The sequence below is a fragment of the Ambystoma mexicanum genome, chromosome 10 (assembly GCF_040938575.1).
Source record: "Ambystoma mexicanum isolate Mex_15411 chromosome 10, UKY_AmexF1_1, whole genome shotgun sequence".
Taxonomy (NCBI): domain Eukaryota; kingdom Metazoa; phylum Chordata; class Amphibia; order Caudata; family Ambystomatidae; genus Ambystoma; species Ambystoma mexicanum.
Window position 1 is genome coordinate 65202072 of NC_090932.1, and position 27550 is coordinate 65229621.

The 27550-nt window shown below is 47.4% G+C and overlaps 1 protein-coding gene across 4 annotated transcripts in view; it reads left to right on the forward strand.

The window, feature by feature from the left end:
• The window catches only part of LOC138491152 (uncharacterized), a 648478-nt gene that overhangs the window by 292266 nt on the left and 328662 nt on the right, over nt 1-27550 (forward strand). For all 4 annotated transcript variants that reach the window (XM_069617509.1, XM_069617512.1, XM_069617510.1 and 1 more), the window contains one exon: nt 7967-8155. In XM_069617509.1, the coding sequence (XP_069473610.1) occupies nt 7967-8155 (189 nt within the window). The remainder of the gene's footprint in view (nt 1-7966; nt 8156-27550) is intronic.

Below are 27550 nucleotides of genomic sequence, written 5' to 3' on the forward strand. Positions count from 1 at the left end.
TGGAGCCAGAGGAGTGAGTAGGGGACAAAGGAAGGGGGATAGGAGGTAGGAGTCAAGGATGGAGAAGAGGGGAGAAGATTGAGGGGGAGAAGGAAGATGAATATTAAAGTCGCCAAGTACTGATAGAGGAGAGGTGGAGGGAGAGATAAGCGAGAGGAGATGGTCAAGGTCTTCATTGAAGGAAGAGAGAGGGCCAGGGGGACGATAGATGATCAGGAAGGAAATAGGGTGGGGAGAGGAAAAAGACTTGTAGAGGAATTCAAAGGAAGGGAAAGAAGGGAGAGTTGGAGAGGAAGAGGAGGAGATGTATTTGGGAGTCCAACGCCTCCACCACAGCCAGAGGAGCGGGGGTGTGGATAAAGGAGGAAGAGGAGGTCGTTAAGGAGGCGGGGACAGAGGTGTTATGAGGGGGAATCCAGGTTTCAGTTAGACAGAGAAAATGAAGGTTGAGGCGAAAGAATAAGTCAAGAATAGCTGTGGTTTTATTACAGATGGATCTGGCGTTCCAGAGAGCGGTGTTCATGAGGGCAGAGTGGCTGGCGGTAGGGGGGTATTGAAGGTTAGGGTGATGAGAGAAGGAAGTAGCGTGACTGGAGGAGTGGGGATGAGGATAGTGAAGAGGACTAGGCATTAGGAGGAAAGAGGAGAGTAGGAGGGAAAGGAGAAGGTGGAAGGGAGGAGAGAGGGGGAGAGGGAGGTGGAAAGGAGTTGTGGAAGATAGCATACCAAAGGACACAGAGAAGGAACGAATAGAAAAGGGCCGTAGTTGTAGGAGTTAGAGAAGTAGGGGTAGAGACCAGTCTGATTGTTACAGAAAGGGGGCAGTGTGCAATGGAGGACCAAAGTGTGGTAGGGGAGAGGATAGATCAAGAGTAGGTATAGGTTGGCGCCAAAGGTGGTCTCAGGTCTAGTGAAGAGAGATGGCCGGCAGGAACCAATAGGGACAGAGCAGACACTCGAAACAGTTGTTGGAGGAGACCAGGTGCCCGAGGCAGGAAAAATGAGGTAGTAATTTTGAGCTGCTGCACCTGAATGGTAAAGTGCGAGCAGTGGCACCAGGTTCCGTGTGGAGGTGACAGGGGAAGAGATCCTGCAGCCAAGGAATGCAGAGAGGTACAGGGATCCAAGGAGGCTGGACTCACTCTAGGACAGGGGGCAGCAGGGAATGGATCCAGGATTAGAGTGGTGGTATCAGGAGAAAAGTAAGAGAGTCAAGTAAGATGGCCGGTGCAGCGATGGTCTGTAACATCATCCACTCCTGGATGGGGAGGATTGCCAGCAGTCGTAGAAGATGGAAAGGAGGCACCAGCGGGAGGACTTGCAGTAGCAGAGGAAGATGGTTTTAGTAGGGCGGTCCCAGTCAGCCACGTTGGTCAATGGCAGGGAGGCCGCAAGCAGTGCACCAGGTGACAAAGGGAGACGAAAGACTGCTGAATCGGCACGTTAGGACTTCAGGCAGGTCACCATGCAGAATGTACAGTAAGGTAGTGGTGAGGATGCCGATCTAACACACTGGGCAAAGACAGGGAGGGTAGCAAGGAGTGCGCCAGGAAGATAGGCGAGATGTGAAAGCCGCAGTCTCAGTGGTTGTCACGCCACAAGGCGGATGGAATGCAGGAGGGGTAGGACTGAAGAAGGCGTACCTGGATGTGAGTAATCGAGTTCAGGCAGGGAGGACAGCTGTAGGTGGAGTGCAGGAGGAGCCGGGCTGGAGAAGGCGTACCTGGGTGTGAGCAATCGAGCTCAGGCGGGCAGGACCGCTGTAGATGGCACCGGGGTAGAATGGAGGTATTCCAGGCAGCCACAACCCCATAGGGACTGCAAGTTCACCAGTTGACAAGGTGGAAAGTTCACCCATTGACAAGATGCCAATTGGCAAGTTGGTGCCAGTTGGTGGCAGTTGGCAAGTTCACCAGTTGACAAGGTGCCCCATCAGGGCACATGAGGGGCACCAAGGGCTGCAGTAGAGGAGCAAGGATGCCGATACCCCGAGCTGTCGCAGACACACCAAGACACTGAAAGCCGCAGTTAGGGGGGAGCACTGTAGGAACAGGGTCCATGCCGGAGAAAGAGGAAGGCCGGACCCGCTCTCGAATGAAGGAGGCGGGCCAACGTCAAGAATGCGGCATCTCAGTTTGCCGCGATCCCGCCAGGGCTCTGGGAGCCGATGCAGAAGCGGAGTGCTCCGGAGCTGCTGCGGGGGCACGCAAAGCCGCCCCGTCTCCGCCCGGACACAGGAAGGGCGAGAGCCAAATGGAAGTCTGGGGAGCTACAGCAGACAGTTCCTGATGCTGGCCCCGTGGATTCCTGCAGACTCACCAGGACCCCGTATGATGAAGAAGGGGCACCGGGGGCAGTGTGGAGTGTGGAGTCCAGTGTGGAGGTCCCAGTGTGTAGGTTCAAGGGGATGCAGCAGGTGCATCTCCTTATCCCCTTAGCCATCCAATAAATGTCGTCAGCACACACCGAGCCACCACCCTTCCATAATTAGAGAGCAGGCGCAACAAAGTATCTCCCACTACATTCAAGAAGAAAGCATCACTACATTAGAATAAAAACAATTCCCAGATTTCCAAGAATCCGGAAATTCTATATCTAGTTGACCAGCTGATTACTTTCCATACATATTTTCCAAAAGAGCTCCAGATTTAAAGAAAAAGAAATGATTTGTATTTGTTATGTATCAAGTAAATAATAAGGGTTTATGATCCATAAGGAGGTGTTCAAAGAAACCAGCATCCTCGCCATTTCATGCCCTCTGATCCTCCTCTGCACTCAACCTCACTGACCCATACCATGCCTGTGTCTCCTCTCGCTTCTGCTCTTTTTTACTTGCCCCACTCCACTGGAACTCGCTACCCATCACAATCAAATCAAAGCCACAATCAAAGCCAGTCCAACTGTGGATGCCTGCAAAGCTCAGCATTAAATTAATTTACTTTCTCTTTCCTCATCCTTCTCCAAGTTCCTTCTCCTAGTTTCCAAAGCTATCACTGGTCTTGCTCCTCGGTACCTGTCTCATTGTATCTCATCCTCCCTACCGGACCCCACAACTGCCTCCACCAACACTTAATAATGTCCTTTTGAATATTTATATATATTCATCAAGGATGTACACAAATACGACCACATCACCCGGCTCTCATCGACTAACACTGGTTCCCACTGCACGCACAAATCACCTTCAAGTCTTGCTGTATCATCATCTATAAGGCAGTCACTCTCAAGTCACCCAGCTAACTAGCGGAGAAACTCAGCATCTCCAGCGGGCAGCACACCACCAAAAGCCAGGACATGTGCAGACATGATATCCGCTGCTGCAAAAAGAAACGGACCACAAAACAAGCCTTCTCTGCCTACGCCACAAACCTATGGAACCTCCTCCCCAACAGCATCAGACTCGTCCCCCACGCTCCTGCAATTCAGAAAAAAACTCAAGACTCACCTCTTCAAGAAGTCTCTCCTCCTCAACCCCTAGCCATCACTTCACCCCTCACGCCTCCTCACTCCCTAGATGCCGTCTGCCCTGTCACCATGTACAGCTGTACCCCTTCCTCTGTGCTCCTCTATATCTTACCCCCTGTTGTATGTCTGTTCTGTTGTTACCTCTCAAACGCGCTCTGTTATGCATCTTTAATGTGGTATACCTCTGTAAAGTGCCCCGTTATGTATCTGTATTGTTGTATTCCTTTGTAAAGCACTCTGTTGCTTCGCGGAGCTAGGTCTGCGCATAGTAAATAGAAGAAGAAGAAGACGAAGAAGACGAAGAAGACGAAGAGGAAGAAGAAGACGAAGAAGAAGAAGACGAAGAAGAAGAGGAAGAAGAAGACGAAGAAGATGAAGAGAAAGAAGAAGAAGAAGAAGAAGACGAAGAAGAAGATACATAGTACACTTTAGTTTGAAGCACTTGCCACCTTAGGGTAAAGTTACCTTTGTAAGCCACCTGTTTTCATATAAATTTCTTTTGGTTTCTTTTGTTTAATCCCTGATATTTGTCCCACTTTTTTACACCCTCATAACCTGGCTCAACACTTGTTCTCATCTTTGTGTTGTTGCACAAGCACCATTCCTGGGAATGCCTCCGCCATCTGTAAAGGTGTTATTATAAACAATTTCTTGTTCTTCAAATAAATACATGATTTATTCACAAGCTTTCTGAGGCAATTAGAGAAACCTGCCATTGTCCTGACTAGACGTCTGCCGTTAAAGCTGAAAAACGAGTGACATTTGTGCATGGAGAGCCAGCATGTTGCCAGTAGGTAAAAGTAGGGGAGGATCTGGGCAGTTTGTAGAGCGTGCGAGTAGCAAAGCTGAGGACTTTGCCTGGAGGGAGGAAGGAGTAGAGAGGGAGGCCAAGGAGTAGACTTGAGCAGTAATCAAGTTTGCTGAACACGAGGGTGGAGATTAGAGTTGGTTTTAGGGCCAGACCATGCAAAAAATCGCCCCCACACCCCAAAAGGACATTTCCTAATAGTCTCACAAGATGTAGAGAATTTGGCTGGTCAGCATATATTTTGTGCTGATAAACAATCACCCGGAAATATCCAGGAACACACCTCTATGAGTAATATGGCATGCACATTTCTTGGAATCACACATGTACGAAATGTGCATTTGCTGCACTTTTCTACATATGGGACTGCTTCAGAATCTTGCCCTATAAGTCTTAGTTTCCAAGGAAGAAGGTTCGGTGGATAGAAACATACGCTTTTGTGCCGTGGGCATGTCATGTGGCAGGAGCATGGCTTAGATCAGTGAACAGGTGATTAAAACGTTGCCCTTGTACAAAAGCATGGAACATGGAACAAAGGAATTTGGCACCAATTCTGCTGCTTCAATAATACAGAATGGAGAAAACAGGTTTAGCCACAACCTGTGTCATCTAACAATGTTTTCATTAGGGCCACGATGAAGCAGACTATTTTGTTACTATGTTTGCTGGGCAACATGAAAAGAAAGCTAGAATCACATTTCTATTTATTTTATGTATGTAGCAAACATATTAGAAAAATAAATCAGATTTGTTTTTGCCCTCGTGCAAATGCTTTTAGTAAGTAATGATTGTGACAGAACCTGTTTGTTTTATTCTGTGCTATTGAAGCATTTGCTCATTTTTTAGCACCGGTGCAAAGGCAAATCAAGTTTCGGGAAGATAGCTCAGAGGCAACGTGCTTGCCTTGGAAGCAAGACGATGCAGAGCAACACAGGTTCGGTCCCCGGGTCCGTACTTAGAATCCTCTGGGTAGTAAGCGCGTTATAAATAACCAATTAAATAAATAAATAAGTTGTTTTTCAGTAGCGTGACATTCAGAATCTGTGCGGTAGGAAAGTGTGCCACTTCATCTTACACCATGTCCAGTCACCGTCTGAGTCTTTCATGATGCCTATCTTTTCCTTGGCATGTTGTTTGCATGTGCGAAGGTTTGTATCCATTTGAAGAAGGACTTGGTGCTCCAAACAGGAGCTCCCTAATAAATACATGGGTGATAGAGCAAGCTGCGAATTGGGAGAATTTGGACGATGCTTGGGTTCTGGGTGAGTACAATGGTGAGAAGCAACTGTTGATAACTCAAGAGTTCTCTCTGTTGAGAGGCGGTCTATCATGAGATCGGATCTGCATCTTGTCAAGGTGGGCTTGCTCTAGAGGTCAGGGGTTAAGGGGTTCCAGTGACAGAGTGGGAAGTGGTGGAAAGAGCAGTAAACAAGGGGAAGACTTTACTTTAGGTTTAAGTTAACTCATATGGCAAAGCTCACCCCACTAAACGTGGGTTTTTGGTCATTGCATTGAATTATAACCATCGACAGACCATTCCATCGAAAAAATGCATTGATTGAAAAAAATGGCATCAAATACATTTTTTTCTTTTTTTTTTTTTATTGGGGGGGGTTCACCCAACCCCCTGTTTTTTACCCCTTAAAACACATTAAAATTAAACTAAACCCTTTACCTTTAAAAAACATGCATTAGATGCTTTTTTTCGATGCAATTTTTTAGATGGAAAGGCATTCGATGGTATTGCTTTCGATGCAATGACCTGACCAGATACCTTAAACGGGCAGCGTGGCGCTTATGGTTGTGGTTAATGAGGGTTTGGGATTGAAGAAAGTGAGAGGGAGGGGAGAGTTAGCTTACTGGGGCGAGTGGGAGAGTTCGCGCAAAATCCACCCACATTTTGGGTGGTAGTAGTCCCACAAAAATTTGGAACTTCCCCTGGGATTAATTTGGGGGGTTTTGAGTTGACTTGTTGAATACGAAATCAGAGCCTTCATAGGGTGGGGGGAGCTTCTGCTAGCTGCCATGCAGCCTTGAAAAGTGGCCCGCTGCCATCCGGCATGTTAAATGTTAAACGTTTTTTATTTCTCCATTTCCAGTCCTCCTGCCTTGGAAAAGGAAAACTCAAGGGCGTTAAAAGCCTTTAAGGACCAGAAGGATAGATTTAAAGACAGAGTGATTTTTGATTCAAAAATCTTTCCATGCAGAGGAGGTGTGCAGACGACTGTGGAGCTGGGCATTGCACAGTGTGTGGTGTCAAGCGTTAATCATTTGTTTTGATGGGTAAAGGAACCGAAGGGGGGCCATGCAAGGAGACTGGAGCTTTAATAAATCCTATGAGTAACGCTATGTATATTTAATAAAGCAGTGACCTCTAGGATAGGGAGGGGGAGACTCTCAGGACTGAGGCGGTGCACATTGCCAGCGGGAAGCCCTTGCAGCTGCTCCTACCCTGCCCTGAAGCTTGCTGACCACTCTGCAAGGGGGGTCTCTTGCCAGGCATAGTGGTTCTCAAAGCAAATAGGAAGATACCCTACTGTTTCTATAGTTATGCATTGTATGCCTGGACACGGTTTTTTCTTTATAATAAAGTAGTGTGCAAACAATATGTGTATAGCCTGTTAATACATATCTAAAGAGCATTTCAGAAGGCAGAATTGTCAAACGTCGAGGACAGTCTGAAACAAGTGTTCCCTTCCTCTCCTGCTCCCGTCTCTTCAAGCTGTTCCTTTACCCAACACAAGCTTTCTTTGTAAGTGCATGTATTACCTCTGCTGGATGCTCGCAGAATCTTGCTGAATACACATCTTTCAAATGACAGCAAAGGAAGCTGTCAGATAATGATGTTATTGGGGACCATTGAATGGAATGAGCGGTTCTAATCCTTAAGATTCATTGGGCCTCATTACGAGTTTGGAGGTAGCCATGCTGTTTTTACTGGCATGGCTACCGCCAAACCCGGGTCCGGGTCCCGCAAAATGGGAATAACTGGGCCATTCTGACCTTTGCAGGCCCGGTAATTCCCATTCGCGGTACCTGGACCGGGTACGTCCCCATTCCCATTTGAGTCCCCATAGGGCTCAATGGGAATGCGGAGGATGATATCAACGGGCCCGTTCGTAACGGGTCCGTTGCTACCATCCTGTTCTGCTAGTGGGTGCCGCTCAGCACATCTGGTCTGACCAGGCGTGAAGAGTCTTCTCGCGAGCAGAACTCGTAATGTGGCGGTAGAGTGGTAACGGCGCCTGCAGTACTACTGGCGCGGTTATCACTCTACCGCCAGGGTCGTAGTGAGGCCCATTGATGCACACAGGCACGCACTGGACGTCAGCCTCGTTTATTTTGGGGGCTGGGAGGAAGGCCAGTGAGTGAAAACCCCAGGGGTGCAGAGAACACCATCTTGTGTGCAGATTATCATGGGGAATTTTTCTTTTCAACTTCCTTCTACAACTCTCAGTGGAGCTGAAATGACAAACCACCACTTCAGAAACAAGTCTTTGAAGTTTCCTGTAACGGGCACAGCGGGGTTCAAAAGTGTAAAGTCCATTTCAATGAAATTGCTTTCTATATCTCGCAGGCATTAAGTGGTGATGGTTAATATGCGTTTTAGGATTGTGTAATGCCATAAACCACCGTCTGGAAAGAGTGTGTGCACATGGTGAGCCTGTCTTTGCTGCTTCCCATGATTCCTAGGAGACTCCGCCTCCAACATGGCTGCCGGCCAGTGCGGCTTCTCGGCTTGCCCAATGGCCTACTGTTATAATGGCGGAGACTGCACACTCACCCTCCCGGATTGCGCTCCAGCCTGCAAGTGCACAAGTGGACTCCGCGGTGCGCCCTGTACTATGGCAGGACATACTTTCATGCCGCAACCTTTCAAAGGTATGTTTAATTTAAATACCACTGTTTTATGATAAATACACTTGTCTTAATTACCTTGTCTTGTTGGAAGGTATTACTTTTATGATGTATTTATGTTGATGCAAGGGCCTTCTTCCAAGTAAACAGAAATGTATGTATACAATCACTGAAACAGACAACATTAAGTTTAATTGTTAAGCAGCTAGTCTCCAGGCTGCTGGTGGGCTAAAAAACCCAGACATTCCTGCTACAACCTACTGTTAAAGTCACGTTATGGTATAATGCACAAAAAAAATGAAATCCACACTCTTTTACACAACACATGACCTCATTGATGTTGTCAGAGAATTGAGTTCTGTGCATCTGGTGTAACCATAACGAGAATGTTTTATTGGATTTTGTACTCCTTTGTAACCGAAGCACTTCCTTCTGGTCTGTAATTAAGCTCTGTATGTGACTGTTCTGTATAAATATATATACCAATCAATATCAATGAAAAACTTTGTTAAAGGGACGTTATGGTTAAGTTGCACTAATAAAAACCTATGACATTCAATGAAAAAACGTTGGTAAAGGGATGTTATGGTTACAAGTAAAACCGAAAAACCTCAGAAATTCACGAGTTATGGTGAGCTAAGCAACCATAACTCACGCCGCCACCGTGCACTGCTAAGACTGACACCCAGGACATCAAAGATGACATCACAAATGTCATTGATGACATCACTGATGACATCACATATGAAAGTAATTTTGAAGAAAAGCCCCTACAAGGGGTTGTGTTTATAATGTTGGTACCAAGATGTCATCAGGAGACCTATCGTGAACTACTTAATCTATTAAAGAATGTACTCATCTAAACAACATTGTATTTGAGTGTTGTTAATACAGCAACCTAATCATATATAAACATAGGCAATGGCTGCAGCCTGCACCATAGAAGTACAATATTTATAATCTTGTAATTTTGGAAAGTACAATAGTGAATGCTACCTTATGCGAGTTTGGAGTAATGTTAAATATGTAATGACTAGCTAACAATTTAAGACTTACTACACTTTTGCTAGTACAAACAATACATATGAAGAACCACAATGCATACAAATCAAAGGCACATACAGGGCAACTAAAGTAAGGAAGAAAGAAACAGCATCATCAGAAAATGTTAATAACATTAAAGTTTATCTTCATGTATACAAATGGAATGTGTGTTTGAGGCCTGCATATTGCCCCATGTATGTGCAGCATCAGCTGAGATTAAACTATATGGACCGAACTTTAAGAACATATGGCAAGGTTAACGTCTAGATACAAAACCACCTGGCCTAGATATGTCAGTGAACAAAAAACAAGTGGCCCAGATATGTGATGTCATCAGTGATGTCATTAATGACATTTGCGATGTCATCTTTGATGTTCTGGGTGTTAGTCTTAGCAGTGCGTGGTGGTGGCGCGAGTTATGGTTACTTAGCTTACCATAACTCGCGAATTTCTGAGGTTTTTCGGTTTTACTTGTAACCATAACGTCCCTTTAACAAAGATTTTTCATTGAATTTCATAGGTTTTTATTAGTGCAACTTAACCATAACGTCCCTTTAACAAAGCTTTTTCATAGAATTTCAAAGGTTTTTATCAGTGCAACTTAACCATAACGTCCCTTTAACAAAGATTTTTCACTGAATTTCATGGGTTTTTACCAGTGCATGGTATTTTCCTACAACTTACTAACATCATAATTACCCCGATATAGCACACGGGCGTGGCCAACTGCGCAATGCAGTAGACGTGTGCCTCTGGAGCTCCTGCTGCCGCGGCTTAACATCCTGTTATAAACGCCTACTTAAGGATATCTGGTGACCCCCAAAATACGCTCCCCGGTGTGTGATACCCCAGGGCACATCTGGGGCGAATTCCAGCCTGAAATGCGCCAGGGCTGCAGAGGCTGCAGAGGTGGGAGCGGGGGAAGGAGATGCCGGTGCGGCCCGACGACGAACCAAGATGGCCGCCGGAGCGCTGGGTGCGCTTTGATTGGGGACCGGACCATCCACACACCCGGCGGTGGTTGCCAGCTTGCATCGGGGACGGAGCTCCGGAGAACTGGTGGGGGCCGGGAGCAGAGGCGAGGCCCCGTGGGACCCCGACTGGAGGAATCGGTGTGCCGGGCTCTGAGCCGCCCCGCCCGGATGAGGAGAGACGGGCGCGGCCAGTTGGTCGCCGCGGCGGAGACCCGTACACAGCGGAGGCAGCCCCGCCGGTGAGTGCCTGCAGGGGGGGCCCCCCGTTGTCTGGAACCGTCTGAAGGGGGAGAGGTCTCCCATTTCTTCCCTGTCCTCAGTGGTACGGACACTGGGCCGCCTAAAAGGGGACGTGGTGGAACACCAACGCACTAAAGCTGACTGAAACCGATACATCCCCGGGGCAAAACAGCAAAATCTCCAGCACCCTGTGGCCAGGCCAACACAGCCGCTTACACAAGCTCACCACACAGCTCCACCACCGGCTAACGGTCTGCGACAGGGAATCGCTGTTCGGTTCACGCCCTCCCTCCCCCCACCTGCCTCGGTCGAGGGGGGCAATCTATACCCAGACAAGGTGCGGGCTGTGTTTATCGACCTGTGAAGTACCCTTGTGGGGCTGGGTTAGAGTGTGGCGGGACCATAATCTGGACACAGGAAGAAGCCCAAGGGGCCCGGCAACGGACATGGGGAAAGACAAAACTAGACGGCCCACCATGCAAAACAGAATCGACCAGTACACGATTCCTCCGTCGCAACCCCCTGATTCTCAACAATTGCCGTCGGTAGATGAGGACTCTGCATCCGGACTCTCCTTGAGAGACGTCATGGCAGCTATAGCAGACTCCCGCACATCAATGGAGCAGAAGATGGACGGAATCAGCCTGGATGTGTCCCTCCTCCGACACGACTTGCAGAAATTGTCAGCATGAATGGGTGAGGCGGAACAGCGTATTTCCAACACAGAGGACGGGTTGCACGCAGTGCAACAACAGCTTCAAGGAGTCTCTGCAAACTCAAAACTCTGGAAGCCAGAGTCAAAGAAGGGGAGGGCAGGTCCAGGCGCAACAACATTCGAATTCTAGGTATTCCCAAGAAGGCTGAAGGCCCCTGTATGGAGCTTTTCTTGGAGCAGTGGCTGATGGACCTGTTCGACCAGCAATCCTTTTCCAAATTCTTTTCCATAGAGAGGGCACACCGAATGCCCACTGGTAGACCAGTGCCTGGTGCTCCTCCGCGAACAGTGATAGCAAGACTATTGAACTATCGGGATCGAGACGCGCTGCTGCACCTTGCACGAACCAAAGGCACCTTTAACGGCTCCAAGATAGCCTCTTCCCAGACTACACGCGGGAGGGCCAGAAGGCAAGGCAATCCTTTGAAAAACTTAAAAGACAGTTGCAGGCGATGGGAGTCAAATACGGCCTGCTCTTCCCGGCTCAGCTGAAAATCTATCATAAGGGCACAACGGTCCACTTCAATGACCCACAGGAGGCCTGGTGATGGGCAGAGCAGCATATCGAGGGAGAATGGTCGGCACCTCGAACCAACAGGTACAGAAATCCCAGACCACCCGCGGGCCACCCTCCGGAGCTGGACCAGCCACCCTCACCGAACCAACCGGCGGAAGCTGGGGACTGATTCTGGCTGGCTCCCCGCGTGGGGGTCTGATCCCACAAGCGGGTGTAGGACCGAATTGATACTACAGACTATGCTGGGTGGTGCCACAAAACTGTTGTAAGTCGTTTACGTTATTAATACTGTGGCTAGTGGTGGCATACCCCCATCGCACCTGGGAAAAGGCTACGTGCCCCCCCCTAACTTCTTTAGTTTTAACTTGAACAAGGGTTTGCAAGGTTGACACCCTACCTTTTTTGAGTGTCAGCGATGTTGGGGCTACAGGTACTTCGTGTTGGGGTGGAGTATGGGGAGTGGGAGGGAAGGGAAAGTTATAATGAGTTTTTTGTTACCCTGGGAGCAACACGCCATTGCAAGCTCCAAGGTCTGTTGAGGTTCATGGTAAGACGAGGATACAGATGGTCCAGACAGTATAATATTCATTACTCCAGGCACGCACTGCAATACATCACCATTAACCGAGATACCCTCCTCGTGAAACTCCCGCCCAACCCTTTATCCCGATTTTTGGATGGCATCCACACAACCCCAGTCGATCCGGACTGAACGCCCCAAGTCTTTCAAGGTGCTCCCCTGGAATGTAAATGGGATGGGCTCTGCGATTAAAAGGCGCTTGATTAAGCAAATACTCAGTAGACACTCCCCCGACGTGGCCCTGCTATCCGAAACACACCTAGCGGGATCAAACTGTGCTCATTTCCAACGCACAAACTACAGGGCTGCCTTCCATGCGGGATACACAATGGGATCCAGGGGTACTCTCATTCTTATACCCAAACACATCCCTTTTGCCATTCAAAGCCTGGAACAAGACCCTAGGGGCCGCTATGTGCTGATCCTGGGAACGCTTTGGAATGAGAGGGTCGCTTTTGCTTCAGTGTACTCCCCACCCGGACTGGGGCAGGAGCTGCTGGAGGAATTGACTACCCTCATAGGTAAACACCAACCTGATAGGCTGTTTCTGGGGGGAGACTTTAATGATGTCATGTGCAATACCACTGACCGTACACATCTCAGACAACGCAACCCGTAAACCCCTACGAAGCTGTTTACTTTGCGTCCGCCTTGGGTTTGGGTGATGTATGGCGAGAGTTACACCGGACACCAAGGGGTACTCCTTCCACTCTGGAGCCCACGGCTCCCTCTCCAGGATTAACTATCTCTTTGTCCCACACACAGATCTCTACAGAGCACGGGCGGCCGATTTCCTTCCCCGGGGCATCTCAGACCACTCACCCCTACTTGTGGAGATTCGCACACAGGGTCCTTCCTCCCCTAGAACATGGAGACTAAACAATTACTATCTGGGTTTCCCTGAGCTAGTTGACCACCTTACGGAAGTCTCCACCGAGTACTTCGAAATTAATGATAACGGAGAACAGGACCCGGTGGTGGTCTGGGAAGCCTATAAGACAGTCTTGCGGGGCGCTTTAATCTCCTGGGTGGCGAACAGGAGGCGAAAGAGACTCCAAGACATAGCGAAAGCGGAGGGCGAACTGACCCAACGCGAGAACGAACACATCCTTGACCCATCCCCACAGACCCAGCTCTCCCTTAAACAAGCCACTGAGCGGCTCCGAAACCTCTTATTGGACAACGCTAAACAAGCCCATTGAGACTCTCGAGCCAGAATCTATGAACATGGGGACAAAGCCGGCAGAATGCTAGCTTGGCTGGGGAAAAGGGATGAGGGACAACGCTGCGTTCACGAGATTGTCACCTCACGGGGTGAAAGGTGCACATCGGACGCAGAGATAGCCGAGGCCTTTGCCCAATTCTATGAAACACTTTATCGGGCCCCAACCTCACGGCTGGACCCAACCCTCCTTAATGACATACTATTCCCAACTCTTTCAGTACAGCAAAGGGCGAGTCTGGGCTCTGCCCTCTCGGAGACCGAGGTGGCCGAAGCACTAGCCCAACTGCAGACTGGGAAAACACCGGGCCCGAATGGGTTACCAGTTGAAACCTGGCAGAAGCTGGGGGGACCAACATTACATCTTCCCTCCATAAAATGTTCTTGACTGCCCGGGAAGGGCACCCTCCCGCAGGATCTCTGTAAGGCCACCATTGTGGTCATCCCTAAATCTGATAAGCCCCAGGAGCAGTGTGCCTCCTAAAGGCCAATCTCGCTAATCAATGGCGAGGCTAAGGTCCTCGCCAAACTCCTAGCCAACAGGTTACAACCGGTAGCTGACGCCCTAATACACCCAGATCAATGTGGCTTTATGCCACACAAATCGACCCGAATGAATCTGCGTCGACTTCACTTGGCGCTAGAGAGGGCTCCCACCATTAACAACCTGCTTGCTCTTCTAGCAATCGACTTTGAGAAGGCTTTCGATTCGGTCCGATGGGATGGCCTCTGAGAGATCATGGAACGCATAGGCTTCGGGGAGGGGTTCCTGGGATGGGTGAAGCTGCTATACACAAATATCCGGGCAGAGGTCAAGTTGAATGGGTGGACCTCTCGCTCTTTCCGATTGGGCAGGGGTGCCCCCTCTCCCCCCTTCTCTTCACTCTCGCGATAGAGTCATTGGCCATATGGCTTCGCCAGAGGACATCCTGGATGGGATTCAGGTGGCCAGAGGGACACGAAGACCGGATATCCCTATACGCGGGCGACCTCCTGATATACCTGGGAGAGCCTGTCTGAACCTGTCCCATAGTGACCCAGATGCTTGTCCAATACGGGTAATTTAGCGGTCTAAAGGTCAATTGGAAGAAATCCGTTTTCTTCCCGGTGAAAGGAGGGGGTCAGCCCGACCCATCTGACTGTCCATACCACATAGAACAGTTTGGCTTCCGATACCTTGGGATCTGGATAACAACAGATGTTACCAGTTATAGCATGCACAATCTTAAACCGATCATGGACCGATTCTCTAATGATGTAGAACATTGGAAGCTTCTGCCCCTGACCCTCATGGGTAGTGCAGCCCTTTTTAAAATGTTAGCTCTCCTGCGATTCCTTTATGTCCTTCAAAACGCCCGTTGCAGATCCTGGGGGCTGAATTTGGCCAGGTGGAAACCCTCCTTAGGGAGCTCCTATGGGGCTGAGGACAAGCACGTATAGCCCTGGCCACACTTCAGAGGTCAGTCTGGGAGGGTGGGATCGGAGTGCCCCGCCTTCAGACCTACTATTGGGCCTCCCAACTGGTGGTGGTCAATGACCTACTTCACAGAGACTGGGAACTACCCCATATCAAAGCCGATGTGGGAGCTATGCACGACACCGATCCATTGCAGCTATTGTACCAAACCCCCCTTAGATCCTCCCCACTAACAATGAAGGCACAGATTATTACCACTTGGAGGAACGTACACAAGTTTGTGGGGTGGAGGAACAAAATATCAGCGGCGCAACCCCTATGGCGAAATGCCAATCTGAGGGAAATTGCGAAACTCAAGCCTTGGCTGTGCTGGGTGAGGGCTGGGATTCAGAAAGTGGGGGATGTCTTGCAAGATGGGAATCTTGCCCCGTTTGCGGACCTACAACGCAGATTCCAGCTCCCAGACACTGAGAGATACCATCACATGCAAATGTCCCACGCCCTAAGAGTCCACATATCGACAGAGGACAATATCCCGGAATGCTCACCTATTGAACGCAACATTTTGCCTGAATATATCCCCTCCAAATGCACATCCATTCTTTATAATGCCATCACATCCTTCGCGACTCCTGAGCTGACCAGTCTAAAGGCCAAGTGGGAAATAGATGTAGGGGATATCGACCCTGAGGACTGGATCCGGGTACTAATGCACCCACGGGAAGCCGCCATCTCCTCGAGACTCAGACTGGTGCAACTTAAAATACTGCATAGAGTGTGCTATCCTAGAACTGCACTGTTTGGGTGGAAAAAAAGCAACAAACCCGAACTGTCTCAGATGTGGGGATGAGGAGGGGACCTTCTTTCACGTTCTGTGGTCCTGTCCCCGCATCTGAATTTTCTGGGAGGCCTGTTGTCGAGAACTGGCCCGGATACTCTTCAAAACAATAGAAATGGACCCGTAGGTCCTAATCCTGGGAGTACCGGGGGAGCACGAATTGAATAATTGGGAAGAACTGCTACAGCATACGGCGGCCGTCCTAATCAAGCGCAATATTGCACAAAAATGGAGAGCCCCGGACTCTCCGACACTGGAGAAATGGGCACTGGACATGGACACATGAGCTATGATCGAAAGAAGGATCTATAACGCAAGAGGCTGTCCCAACAAAGCCTCTAAAATATGGGTGGCATGGGAGGAGGGAGGGCCCTCCGGAAGCACCTCAAAACCTTCCTCTTTGCTTCTGCTTTCTCTCCCCCTCTCCCCTGCTAAATCACTGAAACTGTACTGAATCAGCAACTGGGCCACTCACCATTCTCGGTCCTTGGCCCAGCCACTCTCCCCTGCACTGCCTTCCTGGCAACCCCTGCACTGCGGGACTGTCTCTGTATCCCTACAGCCCCCCTTCCCAGCACTTGTCTGCACTTATCTTGCACTTGCCACCAGCTGGCCCTTATTATTTATCTTGTTCGTTACTAACCCTGTACTGCACTTTCCCCTCTCCCTTTCCCCCTCGCACTTTCCCGTCCCCCCTACCCATGCACTTGCGCGATCTGAATGACACCTGGCCTAGTAGGATCGTTGTCTGTCTCCCCTTGTTCCCCCCTCCCTGCCTCGTCGCGCCTTGAAACACTTGTGTATAGGCGCATTACAAATGCCATATCATATCATATCATATATGGACTCGGGGGGGATGTTACTCTGAACACTTACACTGTGAACTATAATCGTATTCCATGAGAATGGTGATGCAAGACATACTACTACTGTAAAACGGGCCGTGTCGGCCCCATTGGATATAGCTGCCTCGTCTCTCTCTTGTTCCTCCCCTTTGGTTTTGGTTGTTTTGTCTATGTTATAACCAATTGATAATAAAAAATGTTTTATCAAAAGAAAACTCTGCCATTTCCCACCTTCTAGCATCATTTTTAACGCTTCTATGCACTTTTTTCAACTTTCTCTACATTTTTTTGCATCTGTCGGCGTCCACAAACATCTGATATCATCACAGACCTTCCAGACAGTGCCACGTGAGCATGCACTTGCATGCAGCATGATGACTTGTCTGCGAAGGTGTCCATGCTTGGAAAACTGTTTGGAACTGCATTTTCTGACTGATCTAGGAACTTTCAAGTTCAAAATGTACCCTTGCACAGCACCTACACCTATACTTACTCATTATCCATTAACAATCTAGTGCAAAGCACATACTTGGAAGAATATTAGTAAAACTGCTATTTTTCTTAAAAATGGCATCAGATATTGCCCTCCCTCCTCCCCAAGAGCCGCCAACACCACAACCAGCTGGAGAACTTACACAACAGAAAAAGTGCAGCACTTCCAAAGACAAGACAATCAAGAGGACCAAGAAGATGAGGTAGAGGACGTGCCTACCTCTAGCACCCAGAGATAATCATGGGTGTGGCAGTTCTTTACCACTGTTGGGAGTGTACCGAAGGCTTAAGATACCAAAGTAAAATGCACAAAGCAGGAACCCATGGTGCTAAAAAATGTTCCGCCTTGGGCATCCCACTGTAGGAAGGAAGAATTTTCCTTCCTACAGCGGGACGCCTTGGGCATCCCACTGTAGGATGGACAATCCTTTTCCAAGATTGCCACCATGGAAAGAGAAGGTGGTGCTCCGCTCCCTTTCTATGGCAGCCTGCAGAACCCTACGACGATATTACCACGAGCACATTTCTTTTTCCCTTTCAAACCTATCCTACATTCAAATAACTTTATCACATAGCCGGTCCCAACTTTATCATTGCAGCCCCTGCAATGGGGGATAAAAGCCATTAGCAACCCTGGTTCCCAAAGCTGGAAGCCGGGGTGCTAAAAAATAGATTTCTCTTCCTACAGCAGGAAGGATTTTCCTTCCTACAGGAAAGGACAATCCTTTTCCAAGATGGCCACCATGGAAAGAGAAGGCAGGGCTCCGTACAGAGCCCCCTTTCCCTTTCTATGGCAGCCTGCAGAACCCTATGACAATATTACCACAAGCACATGTTTTCTCCCTTTCAAACCTATCCTACTTTCGAATAACTTTACCACACAGCCAGTCCCATATGGTCATGGCCACTTTAACACCATTTTACGTTCCTTGCAGTCATGGCCAGTAGCCAGACTTTCTGCATCATCACCTTATGCCATGCCCCAGACAATCTGGCTACTGCCCATGGCCACAAGCTATTCCTGAGTCACCAAAGGTATATGACTGTGTTTTGTACCTACATTATGACGCTTGTCAAAAAATAAAACACAGGCACATTTGCAAAACTATGCTTTAATGACCTTGCCAATGCTCCTCACGAGTTTGCTCGAAATCCGCCCATGTTTTATTTTTTCAAAAGTGTCAAAATGTATGTACATACAATAGTCATATAACTTAGCCCCCACTTGACAAAATCCATTCAGTCTCTCCACAAACATTGAAGGTTGGGTCTATAATCTTTCTCAAAACTTTTGTCCACATTCGTCAAATAGCAACAAAGTTATAAACCATAAAAAATGTTGAGACCCCCCTCTAATTTCGCCCCCTCTTGAGAAAATACCACCAAACTTTAGAAAACCATTTATATCTAGATTCAAAATCGTTTTGCCAAATGTTGAGCAGATTCGTCAAATGACACCACATTTATATGCCTTTACAATATTTTTCCCCCCCGCCTCTTATTTTGCGCCCTCTTGACAGAATCCCACAAAACCTTGCAAAACCATTTAGGATTAGGGCTAGAATAAAATTGCAAAATTACATGCAGTTTCATTGAGCGGCGCTAAATTTATAAGCCATCCAAAAACTGCTTTTCCCCAACCCTGTAATGCAGAAATAGGTACAGATGTCCTTGGACATCTGAAGTGTCCGCGGACACCACAGGACTGACCCAGCACATCTGGAGTGTTCGCAGACTGTCAGCAGTGAAACAACCCTTTTTTGGCTTCTTATGGCCACATCCCATCCCATCCTCATCTCGCGACCTCCCCAGAGATTAGATTGTTTGTTGAGTTTGACAAGTGCAATGTTGCTTTTTTTAAAATGTTTTCCGCCTCGCTGTCCACGGACCCCAAAAAGTCAGCGAATACAACATGGCGGGCATTTCACGGAAACCGATGCATTTCACGTTTTCTCACTGCCCAATCAGTGGCTGCTTCCTGATATACACTGCCACGCAAATGTCCGCACATTTTTCTGATCCAATCAGAGGCCAATCCGTGGACCAAACAGGGAAGTGAGTCCACTGACCGGACATAGATATCACTAATTTTTTTGCCTTACATTTTGGTAGTTTAAAAAAAAACTACTGGATGGATTTACACCAAATTAACAAAAGCATGCTTTCAGGACCAATCCGCCGCTCCTGATGCAAATTTGGTGAGAATCCGTGCAGCGGTTTGGGCTGTAGGAATGAGCAAAGACATAATGGGAAAAAATTAATTTTGGGACCTCCCCTATAACTTTGCCCCCCCTTGACCAAACCTCACCAAACTTTGCAAAAAAAATCAGAGTGGGCCATATACTTTTTTGCAGAGTTTAGTGAGGATTCGTCCAGGGGGAGTGAAGTTATAAGTCGCCCAAAAAGTGCTCTTCCTATGGGTTTAGCAACTTAACCATAACTAGATGGCCGCTACTGCAGGCCATGTAATATATATTCCAAACAAGCCACTTGTTGCAAATGCAGTCTACCACCTCTCATAGTTATGGTTAAGTTGCTCAACTCATACAAAGAGCACTTTTCGGGAAGCTTATAACTTAGCCCACCCCCGGACGATTCCTCATCAGACTTTGCAAAAAAAGTATATGGCCGGTTTCTTCAAGCGGGGGCATCCCAAAATTTGTGGAAATCCTCCTAGACACAATGGAAAAAAATGTTGCTCACGCTTACAGCCTAAATCGGTGGACGGATGCTCACCAAATTTGCACCAGGTGTGGTGGCTTGGTCCCGAAAGTGTGCTTTTGTGAATTGTGTGTAAATCTGTACAGTAGTTTTTTATTTTTTTTTAAGTCCAAATGTAGGTAAAAAAAGTCATATCTAGGTCTGGTCCGCAGACTCACTTCCCTATTCGGTCCGCGAACACCCCCCTGGATCAATCGAGGTCCGCCGGGATGCACGCAGACATCAGACACACCTGTTGATTGGATGGTGAAAAGCGTGAGGTGAGTCATATTTCTTTAAACGGTATATGTGTTGGATCCGCGGATAGCCAACCGTGTCCACGGATAGCGCGGTGGGGAAAACGTCTGGAAAACATATTGTGGGTTATTTGGAGGTCGAAAGAGGGGCAGGAGGGTAATAAAGACAATATGGAGCTGTTTTTCGGGGTGAAAAAAGTGGGGGTGTTTGTTAGGAAAGATTGTATGCAGTAACCCTGTGGGAGACAACACCAGCCGTATCCTCTTGGCAATAGGTAACCCAACCTTTGGTATAGGCCTGTACTACACAGGTTGGTAGTATGACTGAGCAGCCAGGCTTATCTCAAGAGGGGTCAATGTGAGCTGTAGGGTTGCAACATAGAGGTTCACAGTGACATGTATTCAAATAACACACTCAGGGTTTCTTGATTAAATAATATTTATTAATTTAACAGTCATTTTCAAAATAAGCCTTCTTTAGAAGGAAGCAATATACAACACTTCAAATACACTTCAAAATACACTCCTTCAGTTCAATAAAGTAAGTAGATACCCTTTTGTGATGGCACACAGATTTTCATACACCCTAAGGTGTCTTAGATAGTTAGGACACTTGGACATTAAAGCATCACTTTTCACACTTAAATGGTAATACTGAAGTTGTGGCAAAAAGGAAAAGGTTAGGGAAGGAAACAATGGTTAACACGTTTCTCAAACAGGTAAGCCTTTTTCAACCCCCCAATGCAATGTAGATTAACACTTTCCCAGCTATACAAGTAAGGTATGTATGGCTTTCTAGAGGGACGGATCAACACAAAATCAGAGGTTAGAAGAGTCTTCAGGGAGCTAGGACAGCCAATGTCACTTGAGCAAAGTCTAGGGGAGCTGAGGCACTTCTTGAAGGTAGGTAAAAAGTCTTGCACAATGTTTAAGAGAGTTTTGTTGTAAAAGAAATCAATGTTGCTCCATAAGCTGGGAGGCTTGTCAAAGGCGAAGCTGCAACCAACTCTGTAAAGTGCAGCCAATGCAAGTCTGAACTCAGAGGAAGCAAGCTGCACCACAAAAGGTAAGTACTCCTTAGTTCACAGTACCTTAGAACTGAAGAAATGGTTCCAGCTGGCTTCTGATCCTTTTTTGGTATGGCAGATCCTGTTGTTCCTGGGCCTCAGTGATCTGTCTTGAGGGCCATAATTCTTCCAATCAACTAAATAGTATAGTTTGGATCGGGTGTATTTTGAGTCTAGGATATCCTTTACTTTAAAGTCTGGTTCTTCGTCAACTAATACTGGTACTGGTGGTGTTGTAACCCGAGTACCGGGTTGTACCGGTTTAAGGAGTGATACGACAAACACAGGATGAATCTGCATAATGGGTGTTAGGGCGAATTTAACTGCCACTGGATTTATTATGGATTCAATAGAATAAGGTCCCAGATATCGGGGACGAAAGGTCTGAGTCCCTTTTATGGGCACATATTTTGATGCTAACCAGACCTTGTCTCCAATTTGATAGTCGGGGGCTTTACTACGATGTTGGTCAGCACATTTCTTTTGTCTGTTCTTGGCTTGGAGTAAATGTTCTGCTGCTTCTTTGACGGCCTGGGAAATAGTCGTATATAGGGTTTTAACCACTGGCATTTCCAAAGGGGTTGGCAGATCCAATTCTGAAGTACATGGATGTCTACCATATATAGTGTAGAAAGGGGTTTGTCCAGGGCTGGTGTGTAATTAATTATTATAGGCATATTCAGCTATCCATAACAAGTCCTTCCAATTTCTTTCCACTTGATGTAACATGCAACGTAAGTATTGCTCGAGAGTTTGGTTTGTTCTTTCTGTTAGGCCATCTGTTGATTAATGGTGACTTGTGGATAGTCGAATGTCAATTTGGGCCATTGAACAGCATTTCCTCCAGAAGTTGGATACAAACTGACTACCTCGATCTGAGATCAAGACCAATGGAAAGCCATGTAGCCGTACGATTTCCTCCAGGAAACCTTTTGCTAAATTGGATGCATTTGGAAGACCCTTAAAAGGAATAAAGTGTGCCATTTTAGAGAACAGGTCTACAACTACTAAGATGGTGTTGAATCCTTGACTGGGAGGTAGATCTGTAACAAAATCAAGGGACAGTGTGTGCCATGGTGCGGGAGGAATTTCCAACGGTTGGAGAAGACCAGCTGGTTTCTGCTTTTGGGACTTGTTTTGTGCACAGACACCACAATATTGGATAAATTGTATGATGTCTTTACGCCATGTGGGCCACCAATAGTTTCGTTTTACTTTAGCTAGAGTTTTGGCAATTCCAGGATGACGTTCAATCAGGGAGTCAAAATAACCTGCTCTTGTAAATCTTTACTTGGCAAGTATAAACGGTTCCTAAAATATGGTAACTGGTCTTTAATGGTGTAATGTACTCCTTGAGTACACCACTCTTGTGAGAAAGTGGGTTCCATTAAGAGTTGGATCTTGTTTTGGAGTTCACCATGTGTCAATGTTGTCGTAAGACCCAGGAGTTTGTCTTCTGGAATGATGGCTACTGGATCTGGAGTTATGTATACCTTTTCATCAACACCTATGCGGGACAGGGCGTCAACCTTTCCGTTTCGGACTCCTGGCCGGTAGGTGATCACATACTCATATTCAGAAAAAGAAAAGAGCCCACTGATGTTGACGGGATGTTTGAGCCTTTGCTGTTTTTAGGTATTGCAGGTTTCGATGATCAGTTATGACCGTGACAGTATGTCTAGCACCAAGGAGATAGTGTCACCGTGCCTTGAAAGCTGATTTTATAGCTAAGAGTTCTTTGTCTGTGATAGCATAGTTGAGTTTGGGAGGTGAGCATTTTTGTGACCAGAAGGCCACAGGGTGTAACTGGCCAGTTCCTGGGTCCCTTTATGAGAGAACAGCTCCCATAGCCATGCTAGAGCAGAAGTGAATGTTTTCTTAAGTTCTTGAAAGGCCTTCTCTGCTTCTTCGGTCCAATGCAACTTCTTATTTTTCCTTCTCAATAGTGATGTAATTGGATGCACTATTTGGAAAAAATCTGGGATGAATCGGCGGTAAAGGTTTGCAAAGCCCAACATACTCTGGATTCCTTTAAATTAAGTTGGTGGCGGCCAGTTAAGAGTGGCATCTGCTTTGTTCCTATCCATTCTGATACCTTTTGGTGTGAGGATAAAACCGAGGAACTCCACTTCGGTGACATGAAAAGAGCATTTTTCGAGTATAGCATACAGTTTATTTTGGCAGAGTTTAGTAAGGACGGAGTGGACATGCCTGACATGGTCTTCTTTTGTAGCAGAATACACTAAGATGTCATCAATGTAAACCAGGATGCAAACTTCGATTAACTCCCACAAAACATCATTCATAAAGTACTGGAATGCAGCAGGAGCGTTGCAAAGTCCAAAAGGCATTACCTGGTATTCATACAAGCTGTATTTGGTACGAAAGGCGGTTTTCCATTCATCTCCTTTCTTCACTCGAACAAGATGGTATGCCCCCCCTAAGGTCCAGTTTGGTATAGATTTGGGCATCTTTGACTTGATCCAATAATTCAGGAATAAGGGGCAGTGGATAACGTTTTTTTACTGTGATCTGGTTTAATGCGCGATAGTCGATGCAAGTCCTCAAATCTCCTTCCTTCTTTGGTACGAAGAATAAGGGAGTGGCTGCCGGTGATTTAGATGGGCGGATAAATCCATTTGCCAGGTACTGATCAAGATAAGATTTCAAATGGAGCTCTTCTGGTTCAGTAAGTGCATAGATTCGACCACAAGGAATTTGCACACCAGGTATGAGGTCGATCTGACAATCGTAGGGCCTGTGCAGTGGTAGAGTATTGGCTTGTTCTTTCTGGAACACGTCTTGAAAATCTTGGTATTCATTTGGTAGAGTACTAGTCACACCTAGTACAATCGCCGCCGTACTGGGAGTAGCAGATGTACATAAGTCTGTTTTCCCCTTTTCTTGGTAATAACAGCTGCAAGCACAATCATCGGGAAAGGCCAACTTCTTGGCATGTCAATCTATTAGAGGGTAGTGAGCTACCAACCATGGCATCCCTAAGATTAATCGAAACTGAGGAGCTTTGATGAGATCGACTGCAATAGATTCTTGATGTCCATCCTGGCACAGTAGGGTTAGTGCTGCTGTACATTGGGTTACTGGTCCGGAAGCTATTTCTGTCCCATCAAAAGTAGTAACTTTTTCAGTAGTTGACTCAGAGCATAAAGGAAGCCCCATCTCTGCTGCCAGATCTTGGTCTACATAATTCCCAACTGCTCCGCTGTCTATGTATGCTTCGACAGCATGCATCCGAGACGGTTGTTGGTGAATGATGAAATTACTGGTAATGCAAAGTGTGAGGTCTGTGGCTCATCCTTCTCGCTCGACAAGTGGACCTCTACGCTTGCCGGACTTGGTAGTTTTCCGACTCCTTGTTATTATCTTCCTTCTCTGTGGCTCCAACAGTTCTCCTTGGTGGTTTCACTGGACATTCTTTGAGGAAGTGGCCTGATTTTCCACAATATAAGCATAATTGCTGTTGCCTTCTCATGTCTCTTTCAGTTTTAGTTAAAGTGGGCCATAGACCTCCGATTTGCATGCGTTCTACCATGTTTTCCAATGTATGTGGAACATTATCCTTTGACCGGACATACACAGCTCGAGTGTCTAACCTTATCCGGTCCGCTTTTCGGTCTTGTAATCTGTGATCTAATTGCACCACAAGGTTGATGAATTCTCCACAGTCTTTAGGTGGGTTAACCACTTGAGCAAGGACATTCTTTAGTTCCCCTCGTAGACCCCGATGAAATAGTGTGGTCCTTTTTTCCTCAGGCCACCCAGCTTCAACGACTAGTCTGTTAAATGTTGCTATATATGTAAGCAAGTCTTGACTTCCTTGACGGAGTGACAAAAGTTTGTTGTCTACTGCTTGGCCTTGGGTATGATGAGCAAAGAGTTTTTCCATTTACATCTGGAAAGCCCGAAAGTCATGTAACAACGGGTTATCCTGACTTACCAATGGTACCGATCAATCCGCAGCACTGCCACTCAGATATGACAAGACAAAATCAACCTGCGCTTGGTCGTTAGGAAAAGCCCCAGGTCTGCAAAGGAAATGAAGACGACACTGGTTCATGAACGTTGCGTACTTCTTGGGGTCCCCTGTAAATCATTCAGGTGGAGCTAAAGGAACTTCCCCAGGAAGGGTTATTTGTACTGGATTGGTGGAAGAAGTTGGTACAGGTGCTGGCGGAATGTAACCAGGCAATGGGGTCTGTCCTGCCTGTGATTGGAGCAATTGTCTACTTATTTTGTCGGTACGATCCTTAGTAACAATCAAATCCCACCTAAGAGCGTTGGTTTCTTGCCTGGCTGAATGTAGTTCAGCGCATAATTGTCCCAACAACTGAACTAACTGGTCAGTCTCTGAAGTCTCCATGACACCCAGGTGGATAATATTGTTGAGGCTTTGCGTTCTGGCACGCTCACCTGGTATCCACGGGGATGCCACCCAGCCCTGGTTGGATGATTTGCACTCTCAAACCCTCTCCTAGTCCCTTGGTAATGCCTCTGGTTAAAGATGGGTCTTAATATTGTAAAAGATGGATTCACCGTCCTGCTCCTCGTGGCAGGGGCGCTTAGATGTGGGGGCGAGCAGCGACCAAGTTACTTCACTGGTGCAAGCCCTCCTATGGGAATCCAGGCCTGCTGCGACTCCATAGATTTGCTGCTTTACAGTCTTTATATGCAGTTCTTATTTTCCTCATAGTTTGAATAATAATGTCTTGCCTCTTTCCTTTTAGGTATGGAAAGGTATTTTGGTGTTGTCATGCAGTTTGAAGATGAGCATGGGCCGGTAGGCGAAAGCGTAGTGTGCGCGATGCTGTCCGGTGATTAATGCACAGTGCGCAGCACTGTTTCACCTTTTATATTGCTAACCTGTGTCTTTTCTCTCCTTGCAGGTTGAGATGTTCCTCGCCGAGCGCCATAATGTTCCAGCAATGATACTGACCAAGAGATGACTACCCAGGTAAGAATTGTGTGGCTTTCTTCATTCGGGAGGAAAAGGGAGTAAACGCTTAGTAATGCTGTCTTTCTTTCTCCTCTTTCCAGGTTATGGTATTCCAGGATGCATGCAGTGCCAGATGATGGAGTTCATACCTTCAGGTGAGTGGAACTGAAGTCAGCGATGGATTGAAGACAGGATACTGTTCCAGGTAAGTTTCGTAGTGTTCTTTCTCTCTCTGCAGGTCCTTGGTTTCAGCTAAACTGGCGTCAAAGAACTGGACACGGTGAACGTTACGCTGCCCACAGCAGAATAACGCAAAGCATGTTCTGCTGTTTGGGTGCGGTTTAAATAGTCTCAGGTAAAGTAGTCCAGTTAAAGTAGTCCAGGCCTGCCACACCCAAAGTAGTCCAGGTAAAGTACTCCCAGGTCTGCCACACCCAAAAGACTAGACCGCATAACTCAGTTCCTTGTAACTGTGCTATGTGTGTGCCTCCATGTTGGCTGAACCCCCTCAAGTTAAATAGTCCCAAGTACATAGTCCCATTCTAATGTTGGTCTTCATGATGGTTATGAGCCTTGCGCCAAAGGCGCCAGGACTGACTCCAAGAGAGTCTTGGATGAGGTTTTAAGGCCTTTGACCTGGCCCTAACTGGAAGGCTGACTTGCCAGTGAGGGCCAGGGGCAAGGGTCATGACAGCACGTTGTGGTTTCAGCTACGCGCAAATAACACCACTGCGGTTCTTGGACACCTTGTGGACTTTCCTTGCTTCTGGGGTCCAGCACTCTGTGGAGGTGGCTCAGGCTTGGTCAGCCCTGCTTCGAGGGAGTCCAGAGGATCTTCCTGGAGCTTGGGCCCAGATTAAAAACGATGCACTCAATTTTGGTGTTCCTGTTCCCTGGCACTCGGTTCCTGCAGCGGCAATGGAAGTGAATCCAGCAACGAGAGGGGTTACAGTCGGGTTTGTCTTGGGATTGATTGGTTCCACCAACCGAAGGGGGGAAGTTGTCCTTTTCAGGGCTTCTCTAGTCAAGGCAAATTCAGAGCTTCAGCACTGCATCAGCGCTTCACCAGGCAAGCCAATGGTCTAGGAGTTGCAGTAAGCTTCTCTTCCAAATTCTTCTTCGGAGTCCTTCATCCAGTGGTCGACTCTGCCTTCCTTGCAAAAGACCTTGGCTTTCATGCAAGTCTCTCCAATTCATTCGCAGCCTAGCTGTCACTCACACAGCAGGGGGGCTGTCTTCCAGGGACAGCTAGCCAGCCAATCACCTTTGGGTGCATTCCTGTAACCAAGGAGACTAAGCACAGGGAGTTTTGGGCACCTCCCTCGCTTCCTGCCATGCCAGGCACGCTGTAGCCAGAGGCGGGCTTCACCAGTGAACCCCGCCAAAGACAAAATGAACAAAGGGACCAAACCTGGTTTGGCGCACAGAGTACATCTCAAGAAGGACCTTTCCAACATGAAATTGTGAAAAAAGAAGACTGGGGCCATTTTCACAAAATGGACACCCATGGGTGCTATACTGCAGCTGCGAACACACAGTGGTAGGAAAAAGTAAACC